The sequence below is a fragment of the Pongo pygmaeus genome, chromosome 1, assembly GCF_028885625.2.
Source record: "Pongo pygmaeus isolate AG05252 chromosome 1, NHGRI_mPonPyg2-v2.0_pri, whole genome shotgun sequence".
Taxonomy (NCBI): domain Eukaryota; kingdom Metazoa; phylum Chordata; class Mammalia; order Primates; family Hominidae; genus Pongo; species Pongo pygmaeus.
The window spans coordinates 138,003,148-138,017,411 of record NC_072373.2 but is presented as its reverse complement, the minus strand read 5'-3'; the positions used below and the strand labels follow the sequence as shown (position 1 = coordinate 138,017,411).

The 14,264-nt window shown below is 40.2% G+C and overlaps 1 protein-coding gene across 1 annotated transcript in view; it reads left to right on the top strand.

Annotated features, from left to right (window-relative positions):
• BTBD8 (BTB domain containing 8) overlaps nt 1-14,264 on the top strand; it is a 104,383-nt gene that overhangs the window by 3,548 nt on the left and 86,571 nt on the right. Inside the window, exon 2 of the mRNA XM_054476405.2 lies at nt 4,792-4,989. Within this exon, the coding sequence (XP_054332380.1) occupies nt 4,792-4,989 (198 nt within the window). The remainder of the gene's footprint in view (nt 1-4,791; nt 4,990-14,264) is intronic.

Genomic DNA, 14,264 nt, shown 5'->3' with positions numbered 1-14,264 from the left:
ATGGAAATGGAACAATTGATAGGCTTGGTGACTGATGACATGCTGGGGAACAGGGAAAAGGAAGCATTGAAAATGGCCCCAAATCTTAGGACATTTGAAAGGGAAGCATGTAGGCTACTACCATACCACCCTGAACAAGCCTGATCTTTCCTGAAAGGGAGGTGTATAATGAATGTCCAGCAAGCTATATCCAGGAAACAACTGGAAATATGTCTGGAGTAGAGGAGGGAAGTTGTACTAGCAGATTGGTATATCACTAGCACCTAGTTATCCAAATATGAGAAAGAGCCAGGTTATTGCCTTGCCTGCCAATTTTACCAACTCCTGCCAATTTTGCCAACTCCTGCCAATTTTATTACCTAAATTTATTTTAATTTCATCCCCTCTTTATTACCATTGATCCTCTCTTGGCTTCATTCATCTGTGCGGTAGTTTTCTCATCTTCATTCTCATTTTCATCTAACTCCTCTTCTATACAAATTTATTTATTTTGAAAAATAAATTTGCCATTGTTTCAAACCATTTGCAGGGCAAACACACCTGATAGCAATAATGTAGGCATACCCTTAAAATGACCCTGTATGGTGGATGTACCTTCGTGTATTGCGAGCTAGGGAATCTGGGAGTCACCATCCCAGAGATTTGTTCCTTGTCTGTGAGGGACATCTGAGCTCCTGGGCCCGTACTGTGGAACACAGGCTGTAAAGGGGATTGAAGTCCTGGGTTAGGGTTGTATGAAGGTTGCCAGGTGGAGGACATTAAAGGAAGGGGGTTAAGTGAAAATGCTGTGTAAACTTCCATGCTGTTTGCAAGGGTTTGCAGTTTTCCTGCCCAGTCCACCACCACTGGACTGTAGGTAAGGTGGATATCTTACCTGCCACCACTGGACTCTCTCCCCTGTATGTAAGCCCCTAATAAAAGCCCGTATCTCGTTTGCTGGCTCTGGGTCTCTTCAGCCTCTGGAACCTGGTGCCTTCCCTATTGAGGTTAATAGAGGTTCAGCACACACAATTTTATGACTCCTCTTTCACTGTAGGGTACAGTTAAGCTCTTTGCCTCTTATTCATCTTTATCTCTGCAGCTTCATCTGCCACTTCGCACCCTCTCAGTACTCTGTGCTGACCAACGTATAGTTCCACACTCACATATATCTTTGTAAGGAACATGGAGCCAGGCACTTACTTACCTTGCCTTACTTCTCTAACCAGCTCTTACTCAGTCTTTAAAATCCCATTTGGTTTTCATGCCCTCTATGAGGTCTCATCTTTTGTCTGTCCCTGAACAAAATTTACTTATGCTATTGAATATATCACACACTTTAATTTTCATACCTGGCTTCCCTACTATACTATAAACTCCCTGAGGATAGGTATTATGTTTTAGTCATCTTTATGTTCCCAGTGCTTAGTACATAGTATGTGCTCAATAAGTGTTTAGTGATAACTGGGTTTTATCAGCAGTGTAAATTGCTTTAGATAAGTTATGCTATGGTTTGAATGTTTGTCCTCTCAAAACTCATGTTGAATTTTACAGGCCTGGCTGGGCACGGTGGCTCATGCCTGTAATCCCAGCACTTTGGGAGGCCAAGGTGAGCAGATCACTTGAGGTCAGGAGTTTGAGACCAGCCTGGCCAACATAGTGAAACCCCATCTCTACTAAAAATACAAAAACTAGCCTGGCATGGTGGTGTGCACCTGTACTCCCAGCTACTCAGGAGGCTGAGGCAGGAGAATTGCTTGAACCCAGGAGGTAGAGGTTGCAGTGAGCCAAGGTCACGCCACTGCACTCCAGCCTGGGTGACAGAGTGAGACTCCGTCTAAATAATAATAATTTACAGGCTAGGCAGGTGGCTTATTCCTGTAATCGCAGCACTTTGGAAGGTTGAGGGGGATGGATTGCTTGAGCTCAGTGTTGGGGTGATCAGACCCAACACCAGGCCTTGGGGAGCTACGAAGTTCGGCAGAGTCGAAGGAATGAGACAAGACATAAAGTGGGACCAGAGGGCCAATGCTAGTATGGAGGCTGTGAAGGCCCTGAGCTCTGGAAGCCCACACTATTACTTGGTGATCAAACAAAGAAGCAAGTAGTGAGGATGTGGGGGTTGAAAGAAAGTGGTGTATCAAGCGCATGATCTACAGCTGTGACGGTTTAGCATTTTCTTTGAAGCATATGGAACATGTTCTGCTACTTGAGATAATGGGAAATGTGTTCTTCTGGTTTAAGGTACAATTTGATCTATGAGCCTGGGAGTGCTAGAAGCAAGGAGCCAGAGACCACGAGGGGTTTTATGCCCTGAGCCCTGGATTCCATCCAAGCCTCAAGGGGTTTAATGCCCTGGGCTTAGATTGTGGTGCGGCAGGGCAGCCTTCCACCCTTTGGCACAGAGGTTGGTGTTCCAAAGGCCATGAGGAGTTTTAGACCCTGGACCCCAGACATGTTCCAAGACTCTTTTACATTATGTCAGACGTGCAAGCCCTGCCTCAGCGTTTTTCCTGACACTCAGCTTTTCCCCAACACTCAGGAGTTTGAGACCAGCCAGGGGAACATGGCAAAATCCTGTCTCTACAAAAGATACAAAAATTATCCGGGTGTGGTGATGCATGCCTGTGGTCCCAGCTACTTGGGAGGCTGAGGTGGGAGGATCCCTTGAGCTCAGGAGGTGGTGGTTGCAGTGAGCTGAGATGGTACCACTGCACTCCAGCCTGGGCAACAGGGCAAGACTCTGTCTCAAAAAAAAAAAAAAATTTAATTGCCATTTTAGCAGCATTAAGAGGTATGACCCTTAAGAAATGATTAAGCCAAGAGGGCTCCACCCTCATGGGTGAGATTGGTAGTGTTATGAAAGGATGAGTTTGGCTCCTTCTTGCTCCCTTTTATCCTCTATCCTTCTACATGTGATGACTTAGCAAGAAGGCCCTTGCAGATGCCAACACCTTGATGTTGGACTTCCCTGCTTCTGGAACTGTGAACCAATAAATGTCTGTTCATTATAAATTACCTATCCTGTGGTATTCTGTTATAGCAGCACAAATGGACTAAGATAGGTGAATACAGTAGTGGGCAAAGATATGAGATGGAAAGAAGCTGGGCCTTGGCATCATTGAGACTTTGCTCCAGTCTGTCTTTCCTCTGGACTTTACTATTCGATGAGCCAGTAAACTCCTTAATGTTTAAGCCAGTCTAAGTCAGATTTTCAGATTTGTAACATAACAAAATATACTTGAAACTGATAAAAGTGGTTCTATCAAATAAAAAGCACTATATTTTCACATTAACAATTTTATACACACTTTTTTTTTTCCATTTAGCAAGTACTCATGAGCATCTGTTAGCAGCAAGGTGGGTTCCCTCCTAATGGTTGTATGGCTACCAGCTGCAGTGTTTCCTTATTCACTTGAGGGGTGGGATGGGGGGAAGGAGGGTGGGAGGAAAGAACAAATTGAGTGTTTGTAGAGTTTCTATTTCAATTAAAGTCTGAGAGCCCAACACATTTTTGTGTAACTTTAAAAATTACATATGAAAATAATTAATTGAAAATATTGACCAAACTAAGATGCATCTATTTGGCCATTATTTTCAAGGTTCTGAAAGCTTTTGTGCTCTGAAGCATTTGTTTTGTCTAGGGTAAAATAGGATCATTCAGTAAGCAGATACTGAACTCTTGCTGTATACTGAAGATACAGTTTTTGCCCTTGGGGAGTTCATTGTCTAGTGGGGAGAAAGATATGTAAAAATAATAATGATGCAATGACAGAAATGCTATAATAGAGGTATGTACTGAATGTGATGGGATTAGAGGAAGGAGCCATTAACTTGGTCCTGGGGGAGTATGAGTGTCATTGGCTGCTTTCCAAGCTTTCACTGTAATGGATATCTTTATCGGTTACTTGTACCTCCTGTAGTGTACTGGTGTGATTGCCAGTTTTATATATCCTGTAATACAGAAGTCCTCTGAGAATGCATACCTTGCTGATGATATTGCTATAGCAATATGAAGTTTTATTTAATATTTAGAGAGTAAAATAGTTACTGCAAAGAGGCAAAAGATTATGACATTTTCTATTATGTTGATTTCTATTCTTCTATCACTGACGTTATACATGTAATCAGTGGGCTTTTCAAGAACTGTATCTGTACATTAGCAAAGGGATTTGAAAGGATCACGAATCCATCGTTTTAATGATAGATTAGAGCATAATTCTATTTGTGGGAGTGGGAGACTGGAAAAGAGACTAAATGTCACATTTTTGACAGCGACACCTGGATTTCAGATTTGTTAATTAACATTAGCCAGAACTAAGTACCAGTTTCTCACCTGAATTTTCTACTGATATGTGTGGTTTGTTGCTGTCATTAACTATTAACTTTTTTTTTGCTTCAATTTAAGTAAGATTTAAAAAAATTGATTCTTTTAAATAATTAATGATCATGTCAACTTTGCATTTTTAAAATAAATCTAAAGAAGGTAGTACATCTAAAGGAAAATCAACATAAGTAGCAGAAAATATTTTTTTATTATCAGAAGGAATTCATAAGAAAATATTTTGAAACAGTAGTCTTACTCTTTTAGTGAAATTGTCTTTGTTTTCACTATGAATTTTAGAAAATTAGGCTCTAAGCCAATATTAAACAATGTTCTTTGGAATGAACTGAGAACAAACTCATTTTTGTATTAATTTTATGTTGCCTCTATTTTTTACCTTACGTGTTATTTTAAACCTACTTTATAAAAATACGTATATGTTTTTTAGTATCACTAATTAAACTATGATTCCTTTTTATTCCTTATAGGCTTCTAAGGGAAGAATTCCATACAGATGTCACCTTCTCTGTGGGTTGTACTTTGTTCAAAGCACACAAAGCAGTCCTTTTAGCAAGAGTTCCTGACTTCTATTTTCATACTATTGGACAGACATCAAATAGTTTAACAAATCAGGAGCCTATTGCTGTGGAGAATGTTGAAGCTTTAGAATTTAGAACATTTTTACAGTAAGTGCTTTCTTTATCCATATAAGTCTAATATGTAATTGCTTATTTTTAACATGTATGTTTTTATTTAATATATTTTCATATGTATATTGTAACCTGATAAGAAAAATCCATTCACTTAAATTCCAAATTGTCTTAGTAATTAGTGTTAACAGAGGCTAAGTGTTAATATTAGAAGCTTAGTAGTGGTAGAGGCTAAGCATTAACCTAAGACTGATCCTGAGAAAGGGGAAATGGTGTGCTCTTCAGTAATTTAAATGAATTATTCTATTCCAGGGTTTCTCAGTAGTGGCACTACTGGCATTTCAGGTTGTATAATTATTTGTTGTGGGGACAATGCTGTGCATTTTAGGATGTTTGGTTGTGACCAAAATGTCTCCGGACATTGCCAGATGTCCTCTGGAGGTCCTAATTGCCCCCTGTTGAGAACCGTTGCTACGTACTGACTCTGTATTGTTGGTAGTGAAACTTTAAAGTATGTATATTTATAAAAATATAACATCATAACTGTTTTTATTCTCATGGCTTATGTCTTAGTCCATTTGGGCTGCTATAACAAAATACCTTAGACTGGGTAATTGGTGAACAACAGAAATGTATTGATCACAGTTTGGGAGCCTGGGAAGTCCAAGATCAAAGTGCCAGCAGATTCAGTGCCTGGTGAGGGTTAGTTCCTTGAAGATAGCGTCTTTTCTGTGCCCTCACATGGCAAAAGAGATAAACAGACTTTCTTGGGTCTTTTTTATAAGAGCACTAATCTCATTCATGAGGATGGAGCCCTCATGACCTAATCATCTCTCAAATGTCCCACCTCTTCATAACACCACATTGGGGATTAAGTTTCATCATATGAATTTTGGGGATGGGGGGACACAAACATTCAGACTATAGTAACCTGTATTTGGTCAAATTGTTTTTTGAGAACAGAACATCAATTTGACTTTTTAGTAATTTTAGGGACTCATGTTTGAACTCAGAATTGTCATCAGCTAAATAATGGGAGAAACTAGTTTAAATTAATCTTCATTCTGTACTTCATTTATTTTTGTTGTTGCATATTATTTCATTGTATGGTTATTCCATATTTTGTTAATCCATTCGTTGCCATTTAAATTGTTTCTATTAATACTTTTTGGCTATGATGAATAATGCTGCTGTAACACTTATATACAAATTTTTCTGTGAACCTGTGTTATTATTTTTCTTGAGTATATACCTAGGAGTGGAATTGCTGGGTCATATATATGGTAACTGTGTTTAACGTTTTGAGGAACTGCTGAACTGTTTTCCAAACTGGCTATAATATTTTACATTCCCACTAGCAATGTATGAGGGCTTCAGTTTCTCCACATCCTCCGCACACTTGTTATTATCTTCTGTATTTTTTATTATTACCCTCCTTGTGGATGTGAACTGGTATCTCATTATAGTTTTCATTTGTATTTCCCTGATGACTAATGATGTTGAGCATATTGTTGTGTGCTTATTTGCCATTTTTGTATCTTTGGAGAATTGTCTACATCCTTTGCCCATTTTGAAATTGGACTGTCTTTATATAATTGACTTCTAAGTGTTCTTTATATATTCTGTAATATTAGACTCTTACCACAAATATAATTTGTAAATATTTTCTCCCATTCTCTGGGTTGTCTTTTCACTTTCACGATGGTATCATTTATGACACAAAAGTTTTAAATTCTTATGTAGTCAGGCCAGGTGCAGTGGCTCACACCTGTGATCCCAGCACTTCAGGAGGCCGAGGTGGGCAGATCACCTGAGATCAGGAGTTCGAGACCAGCCTGGCCAACATGGTGCAACCCTGTCTCCATTAAAAATACGAAAAAATTAGCTGGGCATGGTGGCGCATGCCTGTAATCCCAGCTACTTGAGAAGCTGAGGCAGGAGAATCACCTGAACCCAGAAGGTGGAGGTTGCGGTGAGCCGAGATTGTGCCACTGCACTCCAGCCTGGATGACGGAGCAAGACTCCATCTCAAAAAAAAAAAAAAATTGTTATGTAGTCTAGCTTATGTAATTTTTCTTTTGTCACTGTGCTTTTGGTGTGATGGCTAAGAAACCATTGCCTAATCCAGGGTCTTGAAGATTTACTCATTAATATGGTTTGGATTTGTGTCTCCACCCAAATCTCATGTCAAATTGTGATCCCCAGTGTTGGAGGAGGGGCTTAGTGGGAGGTGATTGGATCATGGGGGTAGATTTCCCCCTTGCTGTTCCCATGATAGTGAGTTCTCAGGAGATCTGGTTGTTTACAAGTGTGTAGCACCTCCTCCTTGTTGTCTAGAGCTCTTCCTCCTTCTCCGGCCATGTAAGACATGCTTCTTTCTTCTTGGCCTTCTGCCTTGATTGTAAGTTTCATGAGGCCTCCCCAGCTATGCTTCCATGCCTTCCTGTACAGCCTGGGGAACTGGGAGTCAATTAAACCTTTTTTCATTATAAATTATGCTGTCTCAGGTAGTTTTTGATAGCAGGGTGAGAACGGACTAATACACTTGTGTGTGTGTGTGTATGTGTATGTGTGTATGTGTGTGTATTATGTACATATTTTTTTGAGACAGGGTTTTGCTGTGTTTCGTAGGCTGGTCTCTCTTTTTTTTTTTTTTTTTTTAGATGGAGTCTCTTGCTCTGTCGCCCAGGCTGGAGTGCAGTGGCACAATCTCGGCTCACTGCAAGCTCCGCCTCCTGGGTCCTTGCCATTCTCCTGCCTCAGCCTCCTAGGCTGGTCTCTTAACCCCTGGGCTCAAGTGAGTCTCCTGAGTAGCAGAGATTACAGGCATGTGCCACTATGCCCAGGTTACTCCTATATTTTCTTCTAAGAATTTACTGTTTTTATAGTTTTAACTCTTACATTTAGGTCTTTGATCCATTTTGAGTTAATTGCCATGTATCAGGTAAGGAAGCGATCTAGCTTCATTCTTTTGTATGCAGATATGCAGTTGTCACAGCACCAATTTTTCCTCCTCCTCTCCCTTCTTTTCCTCAGCTTGTCTGGACACTCTTACTGAAAATCAGTTGCCCGTTGCTGTGGACTGCAGTTGTCTCCACCCAAAATTTATATGTTGAAGCCTTAACCCTCAGTGTGATAGTAGATGGAGATTGGGCCTTTGGGAGATAGGTTGAGATGAGTTCATGAGGGTGGGGTCTTCATAAGGATTAGTGCCTGTGTAAGAAGACTTAGGGCGGGTACAGTGACTCATGCCTGTAGTCCCAGCACTTTTTGGGGCTGAGGCTGGTGGATCACTTGAGTCCAGGGGTTTGAGAACAGCCTGGGCAACATGGCAAAACCCAATCTTTAACCAAAAATACAAGAAATTCGCTGGATGTGGTGGTGGGCAGCTAATAGTCCTGGCTACTCAGGAGGCTGAGGTGGGAGGATCACTTGAGCCCAGAGGCAGAGTAGTGAGCTGAGATCATGCCACCGCACCAGCCTGGGCCTCAGAGTGAGGCTGTCTCCAAAAAAAAAAAAAAAGAAAGAAAAAAAAAAGAGGAGGCACCAGAGAGCTTGTGTGCATACTTACTCTATCTGTGCCATCCAAGGACACAGTGAGGCAATGGTGTCTGGAAGTCAGGAAGCCCTCACCAGAACCCAACATACTGGCACTTCATCTTGGTCTTCTAGCCTCTGAAAACTGAAAAATACATTTCTGTTGTTTAAGCTACTCAGTCTATGATATTTCATTATGGCAGCCTAAGTTAATTCACCCATAAATGTGAGGGTTTATTTCTGGTTTCTCAGTTCTGTTCCACCGGTTTGTATGTCTGACCTTAATGCCGGTGCCACTTATCTATTCTGACTTTTATGAGAAGTCAGTTGGATTTTTGTGTTTTTATGTCCTTATGTATCTTTTGTATGTCTAAAACACTTCTGGGATATCTGTCCTTATATCCCAGAAATTTTTTGGATGCCAGTCTTTTAGTTATTTGCTAACATGGTTTTTGCCTATAATCAAAATGACATTTACATTAGTATAGAAAATTATCTTTGGATAATTATATTTTAAGTGTAATTATGTGATTGGCTTATTCATTTTATGCTTTAGCGGTTGCTTTAATGACTTTTTTCTTTATTATTTCTGTTTCATGTGTGAAGCTCCTATGGAAAGCATAAATGGAAAATTGCCTAACCTTGGCTACCCGTGTTCATTAAAAGAACTTAATATACTATAATTTAAGCAGATACTTTAAGTACAACTTAGAAAATCATTATCATTTTTCAGTACAGGTTATAGGCTCATCATTGAGTTTGAAATACCAATTTTTTTTTTTTTTTGAGACAGGAGTCTTGCTCTCATTGCCTAGGCTGGAGTGCAATGGCACAATCTCAGCTCACTGCAACCTTCACCTCCCAGGTTCAAGCAATTCTCCAGCCTCAGCCTCTTGAGTAGCTGGGATTACAGGCATGTGTCATCATGCCTGGCTAATTTTGTATTTTTAGTAGAGACAGGTTTTCTCCATGTTGGTCAGGTTGGTCTCGAACTCCCGACCTCAGGTGATCTGCCCACCTTGGCTTCCCAAAGTGCTAGGGTTACAGGTGTGAGTCACCACACCCAGCCGAAATACCAATTTTAAAGTGTACACTTTTTTCTCCTAATAGGTGATAGAGAGTTGTTATAAGAACAAGCTTTGTGGTGAAGCCAGTTCTACTACTTCTGTATGAACTTAGGCTAATCACTTACCATTAGTTTCCTCATCTGAAAAATGGGCACATTAATAATACTTATAGTGGTGTTGTGAGGGTTAAATGTGATGGTTATAAAGCACTTAGCACAGTGGCCTGGGCATATGGTAAGCACTGAATAAGATTGTTTTATAGGTAGTGACTTCAGATATGGTTCAAATGATTGTCAGTGGAAAGTTGTGCTTGCTTTATTATCTCATGATTATTGTGTTATTCATAATAGTAGGTGCTATGAAATTATACATTTCTTCAGCTGTTGAATGTATGTTTAAAAGAAGATCCATGGCATAGATCAAATTTTTATACATTAGAGAAAGGGAGGCATTACATCAATGATATCCTTTATTTGTTATCATTAAAAGTGATTGGAAAAGATTGAATTAGACCCAGTATGGGAGAGTGGAGGAAGCACTGGATTTGGCAGTAAGACAGATCTGCCTTCTGGCTGTGCATTATCTTGTTTTATTTTTTTTCAGCCTCAGTTTTCTCATTTCAAAGAAAGTAGTCGGAGTAGCTGGCTTTGTGCTTCATAGCACTTTTCAGTGCTCTATTTCAAGCACTTAATCATATTCTGTTTTGTATTAGGTTAGTCGTGTGTGTCTGTGATTATGTAAGCTCCTTGAGATTAGATTGTCTCATTGATGTGCACATCTCCATTGGTGCCTCATGTAGTATCTTGCACATAGAAAGCGCTTGTGACGTACCCTTTTTGCTTTCAAAGCAGATTGTTTTGACATTTGTCTGTATGAAAAGAAGGCAAAAGGAAGGGAGTACAATGGAAAATGTTGACATGAAAATTTCTTCTAGTGAAAATTCCCATGAAATAATTTCTTGAATTTTTGCCTTGTGAAATTCAGTCTTTGTAAGTCTTCAGTTCACATCCTTTCTTTTTAAGTAATGGATAAAGATTCTGAAATAGTCTTTTATGTTACTACTTATTGTAGCCCTTTGGTGTGCACTTTGTGCACTTGAGTTAGAGTATGAAATACAGCGTTTGAAAAGTTGTTTTATATGCATGACTTCAGATATGGCTCAAATGATTGTCAGTGGAAAGTTGTGCTTGCTTTATGACCTCATGATTAAAATTCAATTCAGGATCATAAAAATCTTTGATTTCCCAAGAAGACTAACCTGGTTATTGTTGTGAGAGTGTGTGTGCATGTGAGAGGTAAAGAAAAGAGGGAGGACCTTTGAATGTTTCGTTTAACATCAAGAGCTGGGAGATGCCAGGATAAAGTCTCAATCAGGTAAATACATAAAACAGCACAGAACAAAGGATATCATTTCCTCTGCAAGCTTTCTCTGGCGGTAGCCATTGTCTCTCCCACATCCCTTATGCTACAAGGATTGAAAGTGGTTGGAATAGGTGTCTTCCTTGTTGTATTTTCTTTCTGATGTCTGGGGTCTTGCTGATGGGGTTGGGGGAAAAGACTGCCCCTCCCAGGGTTCGCTAATTCCTAGAGATAGTAAATGACTTGCCTGTGAACCAGCCAATCCTAAGTACATGGACCCACCTATATATCCATCCGTATATCCACATTCTCTATCTGGTTCTCATATTCCAGGAGATAATATTCTTTTCCCCTAATCTCCCTATAGCCAAGTACCAGACAAGTAGGGATCACTCCTGTAGGCCAGAGCTAGTCAACATTATTCAAACAATCCAGTCCTGATCCTGTTCAGTTGCTTACCTTGCCTTGCTTATTTCTTCCCTTGAAAACCCCAATAAAGGCTTTTGTGCATGCTTTCCCCTTGCTCCTTCTGACCAACCCTGTTGCTTCCCTGTGTGGCCCTGCATGGTGTGCCCCCTCCTCTTGTAAATTATAACTAACAAATTATCTTTTCAGTGGCAATTGTCTCCTGATCTGTTGGCCTCACTATACCTGAATAACACCAAAATTCCTGTACATTTTAAACACTCATGAATGTCCTTGCTTCCTTCCTTCTTACTCCCCTATCATTGAATCTCATTTTACTAGTCTATATCATAGGACAGTCATCTACAGACCGCCAGTTCAGTCCTGCTTCCATAAAGATTTTAGCTACTATTGTCAATTTTCCTAAGTATATGTTTTAGTAATTGCAATTGCTATATAGATGATGTTTCCAGTAACTTGGCCTCTCAGTGCCTTCAATTCCTGCCTTCCAGTAATCTTGTTATCCACTCTACCTCAACTACTCACTGCCATGTCAAATCCTAAATAGTGCTGTTATCAATAACTGCAGCCCCCCATCATCTTGATTCTAAGAATCTTACTCTCTAACTTCTACCTCCTGCCTTTCTAGCTTACTCTCTTTAGGACTTCAACTCTAATAATTCATTAATTGCAGGTCCTGGTAGAGTTAATCTTACTACTTTTTTTTTTTTTTTTCTGAGACAGAGGCTTGCTCTGTCACCCAGGCTGGAGGGCAGTGGCGTGATCTTGGCTCACTGCAACCTCTGCCTCCAAGGCTTAAGCAATTCTTGTGCCTCAGTCTCACAAGTAGCTGGGATTACAGGCGCCCACCACCATGCCAAGCTAATTTTGTGTTTTTAGTAGAGACAGGGGTTCGCCATGTTGGCCAGGCTGGTCTCGAGCTCCTGACCTCAAGTGATCCAGCTGCCTCAGCCTCCCAAAGTGCTGGGATTACAGGCATGAACCATCAAGCCCAGCCTAGATTTTAATTTTCTTTTATCCTCTTATGTCCTCATTTCCCTCCTTACTCAGCTTAAATGCCTTTCACTATCATTGTATTACTCCCTTTTCATACAGCTTCAACTCTGTTGTTCCCTTTGAATTTGATTTGTATGTCAAAACCCCAAATCTTACATTCAGCTGTGACCTCCCCATTTCTGCATTCACACAGCTGAATGTGGCTGGAAAAACACACAGTCATGCTAACCACCAGTAGGCACTTAGTGCTGTTAGTCATATTACATGCAATCACCTATATTTCCTTTTTTTTTTTTAGAGATGGTATTTCATTCTGTTGCCTAGGCTGGAGTGTGATGGTGCAATCATAGCTCACTGTAACCTTGAATGCCTGGACTCAAGTGATCCTCCTGAGTAGCTGGGACTACAGGTGCATGCCACCACACCTGGCTAATTTTTCTATTTTTTATAGAGATGGGGTCTTGCTGTGTTGCCCAGACTAGTCTAGAATTCCTGGGCTTAAGCAGTCTTCCCACCTCAGCCTCACAAAGCGCTGAGATTACAGGTATGAGCCATAGCGTGTGGCCAATCACCTATATTTCCCTAGTCCTATTTGAGTTCCCACTTTCTTGGAGTATTATTTTATACTTCCTCTTTCCTGAACCTTCAGCCGTTCCTCTTCATTCTCATTTTTGGTGACCTGCTTTCTATTTCACTGAGAAACTCAAAGCAGTGAGAACTTTTACAAACTTCTTCCATATCTGTTCACATACTTGCATCTGTACCTATATGCTTTATTTTCCTCCCTGTTATTACTGATGAACTGTCAGTGCTTCTAAAATCAAATCCTCTATTTGTCTACCAGATCTCATCCTATTCCTTTTCACCTAGTCAGGGACATTGTTGCAGCAGTTTTCATCTTTCCACAGAAAATTTCTTCTGTCTTAGATCTCCTCATCTAAACATGGTATTTTCTCCCCTGCCTAAAAAATGACTCTTTCCTGACCTGCCTTCACTTTCAGCTAATACTCCACCAGCTAATACCCTAATACTCTGCTCCTTTTCACATCAATCCTCAAGAATTATCTATCATACTCTCACCAATTCCTTTCCTGCCATCTACTCTTTTTTTAATGGATATAATTTTCACATACTATAAAATTGACCATTCTAAAGTGTATTAGTCAGTGGTTTTAATATATTCACAATGTTGTGCTACCAACATCACTAATTCCAGAATATCTTCATCATCCCAGAAAGAAGCCCCATAGCCATTAGCAGCCACCCCTATTTCCTCCTTCAACCAGCCCCTGGTGAACAATCTACTTTCTGTCTTTAAGGATTTGCCTATTCTGGTCATTTCATATAAATGGAGTCATACAATATATGGCCTTTTACATGTGGCTTTCTAAACTCGACACGGTATTTTCACAGTTCATCTATGTTGTGCCATGTATCAATACTTTATTCCCTTTGTGGCTGTATATTTTATTATATGATAAATCAGGGGTCATAGGATTATCCTCAGGTTTGATGATTTGCTGAGAGGACTCACAGTACTCAGCGTATAGTCATACTGAAGGCTATGATTTACTACAGAGAAAGGAAATGGAAAAGCCGCGTGGGGCAAAGTTCATGAAAATCAAGGCATAAGTTTCTAAGGGTCTTCTCCCAGTGGGAGCACAGAGGACATGCCTAATTTCTCCAGCAATGAGTTGTGACAATACTTCTGAAATGTTGCCAACAAGGGACACTCATTAGAAGCTCAATGCCCAAGTTTTTTTTATTGGGAATTGGTCACGTAGGCACTCCTGCCCACGTGTACTCGAATTCCAGACTCCCAGGAGGAAAGTCTGTGTTCAGCCTAAACTATTGCTTGTATAAACAGTTTAGACATAGTGAGCCACCTTTACATTTAGAGAATGCTAAGAACAGTGCCCAAATCCA